This window comes from Mastomys coucha, unplaced genomic scaffold (genome assembly GCF_008632895.1).
Source record: "Mastomys coucha isolate ucsf_1 unplaced genomic scaffold, UCSF_Mcou_1 pScaffold13, whole genome shotgun sequence".
Classification (NCBI taxonomy): Eukaryota; Metazoa; Chordata; class Mammalia; order Rodentia; family Muridae; genus Mastomys; species Mastomys coucha.
Window position 1 is genome coordinate 40,111,182 of NW_022196895.1, and position 7,408 is coordinate 40,118,589.

The 7,408-nt window shown below is 36.5% G+C and overlaps 1 protein-coding gene across 1 annotated transcript in view; it reads left to right on the forward strand.

Annotated features, from left to right (window-relative positions):
• The window catches only part of Marcol (MARCO like), a 6,788-nt gene extending 1,912 nt beyond the window's left edge, over nucleotides 1–4,876 (forward strand). Inside the window, exons 2-3 of the mRNA XM_031366238.1 lie at nucleotides 2,212–2,921; nucleotides 4,769–4,876. Of these exons, the coding sequence (XP_031222098.1) occupies nucleotides 2,212–2,921; nucleotides 4,769–4,876 (818 nt within the window). The remainder of the gene's footprint in view (nucleotides 1–2,211; nucleotides 2,922–4,768) is intronic.
• The last annotated feature ends 2,532 nt before the right edge of the window (nucleotides 4,877–7,408 follow it).

The following is a 7,408-nucleotide window of genomic DNA, read 5'->3' on the forward strand; positions in this document are numbered from 1 at the left end:
CAGAGCCTCTCAGGAGATAGCTATATTTAGGCTGGCTTGCCCTTCCTTCGGTCCCTGCTCCATAGTTAGTCTCTGGTCCTAACATATTATGATGCCTATTTTATTTTGAGATGGTTTTTCTCTGGCTACCCCAAAGTAGACTTAAACTCAGTCTTCCTCACAGAGCCACCTTGCTGCTCAGTTGAAAGATATATGCCAGTATGTCCAGCATGATTTGATATGTTAATTATCATATTTACCACCAAAAAAACCACATCTCACTTTTAGCCTATAAATTTAATTTCACAAGCTACTGTTAAAATATAAAGTTTTGTGTCCTCCTAGCCAGTAAAAAAAAAAAAAAAAAAAGATATGAAGGTGGTACTGGAGTAGAAAAGAGGACTGGAGACTGAATGTGAGCAAGATATATTGTATGAAGTTCTCTAATATTTAATTTAAAATTATAAATATAATACTTTAGAGTAAACCTAACAAAGGAAATAAAGGACCTCTCCAATAAACATTTTAAGATACTGAACAAATGTAGAGGGTTCTAAGAGATATTAATAACATCCATGTTCATAAATTGACAGAATTAGTATTATGAAAATGGCTACATTATCCAAGTTAATTCAGTGCAATTCACATTAATATTACAAGGGTATCATTCACAGAAAAAGAACACAAATACTGAAATTTATGTGAAAAATTTACATCCCAAATAGCCAAAATATTGATAGGAAAAAAGTGCATGATTGGAGGAATCAAAATTGTTAGTCTAAAACTGTATGACAGAGCCACTGTAAAAAAAAAAAAAAGACACACATGATGCTACTGGAACATATATGAATGAAATAGAGACTGCCACAGACGGGGTTTCAGCGGAGAGCCCTAGTTCCGCGGGGTGATGAGTTCTGGCCAGGTGTGCAAGGGATTTGGCTGGTGACAGACAGACACTACATAAAGAAGTGTGCTATCTGAATGCATTTCTTAAAAATTGCATGAGGCTTTTACAATCATTGCAAAAGAGAAATGAAAAATTTGGCACTCAGTGGTCAGGGTACCTCTGAGGCCATCTAAAATACACTGGGTCTAAAACAGCAGCCTTCTCCTCTGGACTGGTGCAGAACCCCCAAGCTTCCAGCAGGCACAGGCCGCATGGGCCCGTCCAGAGGCGGGGTGGGAGGGTGGGGGGTGGGGGGGGTGGCTGTGTGTGCGCCAGCCAGGAGGACAGAGGCTGGAATCTCCAATCTCTCCATGCAGACTGCCGACTGCTCACTGTCTCACACACACACTCTCGGCTCAAGGTCCCATCCATCCTAAGTAAAATGCCCACTACTCCAATCTTTTGGGCTAGTAGAGACACGTCTCCTGCTAATTCCTAGGAGTGGTTCAGGTGCAGTATGTGACTGAGAATGAGGATTCTACTTGACCTTGCCCTGGGATGTCTCCCATTCTGTAAGCTTCAATGCCCTACCCACAATGCCAGAGGCAATTAGTCTGGGTGGATAAATTCCAAGCCAGGGTTTGGCTAAGATGTTGGAACATTGGTAAAGGTCAGAGAGCAATGTTCAATTTTGTCTAGCTGTTAATAAATCATATCTTGGTGGGTACCTAGCACATGAGTAAGAGGACATATCTGGGCTACCTCTGAGTTAGGGGTGCCAGGCTACAATGTGGAGGCAGGAGACTGACTTCCTTGAAGTTTTCGCCTCAAATACTGCTGTCATGCAAAGTGTGCGTGGCAAGAGGGTACATACCAAGAAGTATGTGTAGTATATATCACTTTCTACAGTTTGACCAAAAATATAACCTTCAGCATGATTGATAGTGGGCATTTTTCTTAGAAGCAAACAATGATTCCCCTTCAGCCTTGGAGAGACTTCTTGCTTAGAGCATTAATATCATTCTTAAGATGATATAACAAAAGCTTAAAGTGGGCACTGACTAGAAACTGATTCTCCAAAAACAAGGGAAAATAATGAGAGAAAGAATTCATGATTTACAAATGAGAAAGTTTGCTAGATGTTGTACTTTTTGGAAATTATATTTCATTAAAGAAAACAGAGGAAAGAAAATATTCAACATGAGAAAAAAGATGGGAAAATTTTACCTTTGAGTTGATTTAAAATCAAGAAATTATGTGATTAAAAAACTCACTCTTGTGGCAAATGATTTGTTTTGAATTATTAAAATAATCCCACTTTTTTTTTTATTATTGTGTCGTTTCAGTGGCTTCTGCCCAGATCGCAAAACCAAGTGTTTTCAAGCTAGAAGAGAATCAAAAGCCTGCACTCACTGTAGAGACAAAAAATGAAGCTAATCCTGGGGGAGATAAGGAATCTAACAAACAGGGTGGTAGTTTCACACCAGGAAAACCAGGGATGTTAATTCTGCAAAGACAACCAGGATATTCCAACCAGGCAGGGAAACCAGTAAATGGTCATCCACAAGGAAAGCCAGAAAGTTTGAACCAGCCTGGGATGCCAAGTGCTTTGATTTTGCAAGGGAAACAGAGGGAATCTAATCAAAAAGGAAGCAAGCAAGAAGAATCAGAATTGTCTAGTCAACAAGGAAAGCCAGGGTCTCCTAGCCAAAAGGGGAAGCCATCATTGCCTAAAGACAAGCTAGAGTCTGCTAGCCAAAAGGGGAAGCCAACATCACTTAGCAACAAAGGCAAGCCTGGGTCTTCTGACCAAGGGAATTTAGAATCCTCTAGCCAACAAGGGAAACCGGGATCCTCTAGCCAACAAGGGAAACCGGGATCCTCTAGCCAACAAGGGAAACCGGGATCCTCTAGCCAACAAGGGAAACCAGGATCCTCTAGCCAACAAGGGAAACCAGAACATTCTAGCCAACAAAGAAAACCAAGGTCTTTGTATAATCAAGAAGAAAGAAAAAATATAGATAACCTTTCAAAGGATAATACAATGGGGATGCAGGTTAGTATTGATGTCTGTTTTATTCTTTAAACTTATTTACTACATTCTGTTTTCCAAGCCTGATGATAGTTAACTGAATATAATAAACTCATGATGCTTTGCAATGCAACTGACTAAAGGAAAATGAAATCAATGTCAATTTCACATTTATGATCACTGAGGGACTTTCTCTATTAGACCATTTTTCTCTAATTACTTTCCATCATCTTCCATTCAAATCCTTGTGCCTGAACTGAATTAATTCAGAATCTCATCAACTCAATCCAGCCCTTTCGGGATTAACTTTCACACCCATTTCAATTCCAACTGTAACCTGTGGAGTAATGATCATGATAATTCCAAATGAAATTATGATCAAAATTATTTGGTGGTTATAGTCAACTAGAAGATGCACCTCAAACTCCTGAATGTGATTTTCAGGTCTTTTCAGGGTTAGGTTTTGGTTTCTCATCCAATGTCATTTCAAATTGGACATGTTTACATGTCATTCAAACCACATACAGTCCTTTGAGGGCTAACTAATATTTTCCTGATCATCATTTCCTGCACAATACAAGTTTTGTTTTTTTATAACTGACCATCTATAGTTTCAACTCAATCACCAACATGTAACTATAAAAAGAAACCAATACCATTTCTTTTTAACCTATATTCTTATAGTCTAGGGTTAGTGAGATATAATAATTGGTTCTCCTGATTTGGTCAGTGAATAGAAAACAACATGATTGATGCCTTGAGTCATCTTTGCACAATTATGAGCATTCATGTTCATAGCATGTCTCCTGCATCCTCTTCTGGCTCCTGCTATGATTTTCCTTCTCTTGCCTTCTCTTGTCAGGGATTTCCTGGTTTAATCTATCAATGACTTGGAATTTTTTACTTAACATGACTGCCATTTTTTACTTAGACCTTAGTTAGCTAGAATGTCTTTTTATCTATTTTAAAGAGAACTTAATTTATTATTATAAATGACTTATCTTTCAGAGGAATTTGTTCTTCTCACTATGGCTTAGCTGATATGAAGTATTATTCTTCCAGAAAGAAAGCCGTCATCTATCTTAACACCATCAGCAGGTCTCTGAAGGCTTTGGGATAGCACCCAACTTTGGCAACTTTATATTGATTGTAAAAGGGGAGAAATAATTATGTCTATTTTTTATTTATGTCTATTTCATAGGATATACATATATGAATGAATCACCATCATAAGAAGTCTATAAACTTTAGACAAACTGTATCTCACCATTTTTTGTAATATCTATTTTTATGGGCTACTCAAAGCTTTATGTTACCAGACTTCTGATATTTATTAATTTATATACAAAAAATATCTTTAACTACTATATAAAGGAATTATGCACAATCATATTACTTCATCACCTTTCAAAACATGAAAAAAATCAATAAACTCTATGTAGTACTACATTTGCCAGTGTGGCTTCTCTCAGACATGTTTTTCCTTTTAAAGTTAAGATTTATCTCTAAAGAATTAAATTACAGGTTATATGTTACAAACTTTGTAACATATATATATATATATATATATATATATATATATATGTCACTGATTAGATATTTGATACTTTCATGCCTAAGGATTGAATCTGAAAGCACTATGCTTTCATGCTTAGAATTATAAAATAGGTCAAAGCATATTGCTCTTTCAAAATATTCATATAGCCCTATAGATCTATAGATTTGTTGTATTGTATATACTAAGGGAATAATATGATTGAAAAATAAAAATGCTTCTCAATACTAAAAGTGCAATTAATGTTTTTCTTAGTGTTGTTTTAATCCAATTAATCAGTCAATTCTTACCTGAGGATCTCCCTTGTCTTTTGCAGGCTGGAAGCATGATCAGCAAGGGCCTAAGTGGAAATAAAAGGTATGACCCCATTTACAAGCCAGTTGGTGGTTCTGATGGAAAACATGTGGAAACCCCTTTGTATTAAAGGAAGCAAAGAGGTGAGAAATCTTTGTCTTCCTTTTCAGTCTTAGAAGAGAAAATAATATTTTCTATGCCTATGTAGTTTTCTGTAGGTAAATTCTTGGCTATTGTTTGTCTATTCAAATATTTAAAAGATACTTTTTAAAGAGCTTGTGTGTGTGTGTGTGTGTGTGTGTGTGTGTGTGTGTGTGTGTGTGTGAGAAAGGAAGCCAGAAGAGGTTGTCAGATCCCCTACAGTTGGAGTTAACAAGTGGTATAAGCTACACAATCTTGGTCTGGGGAATCAAATTCTGGTCCTTTAGAAGAACAGCAAACTCTCTTAACCACTGGGGTACACCTTTATCCCCAAGATACATAGTTGAACTGTATATTTAATTAAATCTTGGGGAATGGTGTTTGTTAATCTCATTATTGTAGGATAAAGCCACTTTATGGACTTAAAAATTTCTTAATATCTACCATGTACAAGACAGTAATTTAAGATTTGAAAATAAAACAATTTATACACTAAAACTCCTTATAGAACAAACACTAGGAAATCTGAATAAAATATTGTTGCTTTAAAAAAAAAGGTTCTAATCATGACACTAAATGTTAAATGTAGTGAGTCATCTGAATCATCTATAGATCCTATATGCTATTTACAAGAAATAAATTTACTTATGCTGCTTAGAAATTATAGCATGTAAGACTGGCAGGTGATTCACCACATAAGCATGCTCGCCTCCAAGCCTGCGAGTACCGGTCCCATCCCAGGGACCCACATAGAAGAGAAGATACTCCTGCATGTGTGTTTACTCTGATCTTGGCGTATGTGTGATGGCACATAGCTGCACCACCACTCCTCATTATACACGTACACAGAATAAAAATAAACAGAATTCAATAAAAAGGTTTAAAATGTAATAACTGGTAAAGAAAGAGTTATGAAGTAGCTTTCTAGAATTCTGGAATGCTCAGCGAGGTAATAACACTTCTGTTTTCAAGTTGTAGAATTCAGTAGTTACATAACTGTCCACATTGCACCCTTGTAGGCATTTGTAATTACAGGCAATCTTAGACACCAATTCTCTTATGTGATTGATTAAGAACACCAGGTCAAGAGAGGAGCAGTGGCAGAAGCAAAGATCCTCAGATCAGTGAATGAGAACCATAGAACCCAGCAGCTAAGCCTACTTTTCCTGAGTGATTTCCTGGGTGATCAAATGATCACATTTCTCTTTGTACTGGTGCCGCAGTGACTCGATTTCTCTCATTGTATTTTCAGGATGAGTAAAGAGAAGCTGACTCTCAACCATGAAGGGAAATGCTAGATGTTCATGTGAACCAAATTATCTGCAACCTCAAATTCTGCTTTCACAATGGCTTTCCTGGAAAGCTGAAGTGTGAAGAAAGCATGGTTCTCCATGGACCATGGAGTCTATGTTATTTTTGAGCTTCATCCATTCACTTCAAATAAAATTGGTTCAAAAATAGTTTCAGGGCTCTCGATTTTTGTGTGTATATACTTTCCCAAACATTATTAGTGTCTTTGATATCTCCCATATCCAAACTTCAAAACATTGTGAATATGAGTCTTTCCTTCAATACCCAAACAGACGTGTGATAATTTCAAGTTTGCTTCCAAATACAAAGATTTATTTTTTAACTTTAGGAATCTTGATTTTAAGAATCTCTGATAGAGTTAAAGAAGCTGAGTCAAATGACACTCTAAAGTATTATAACTGGTTTTATAAGAGAATGTGAGAGCCAGATGCATATTAACAAACTGAATGACATAAGTGAAGTAGAGAAAGTCATAAAAGTGCAGCATTGACTAGGAAGGAATATGAACAACCTTGATATACATATAAATATATGATAGGGGTAGATATAGGTACAGATATTAAACACTAATCAAAAACTTATAGTGTAGTTTCCCTACGGAATTATACCAAGCATTTAAAAGAAAATTAATATGAATCCTTCTCAAATCCATGCAAAGAATATTAACACGGAAACACTTGATAATTCCTTCAGTAAAGCCAATATTACCCGATGGTAAAGATAGACAAAGACCCTCTATAAACAGCACAGATCAACATCCTTCTTAAGAAAAAAAGAAAAACATGATTATCATACATGACACTGAAATTATTTCACATGGTAAAATCATTCAAAATATGAGATTAAATGGTTTCCCCATTATAATATCAAAAAACGGCTGCTAACTTAATCTTACTAACAGTACAAGCTTTTCTGATCCTCTCTGATCAGAATTAAGCCAGGATATCTGCTTTCACAAGTTTTATTGGATGTAGTACCAGAAGTCCAGATGGATTACTTAGGTAAGTTAAGAAATGAAAGAAGACATCCAAATTGCACAAAAGAATGAAATTAGCTCATGTTCACAAATGATACAATAACATATGAAGAAAATCCTAGCCGGGCAGTGGTGGCCCATACTTTTAAGCCCAGCACTTGGGAGGCAGAGGCCAGCCTGGTCTACAGAGTGAGTTCCAGGATAGCCAGGGCTACACAGAGAAACCCTGTTTCG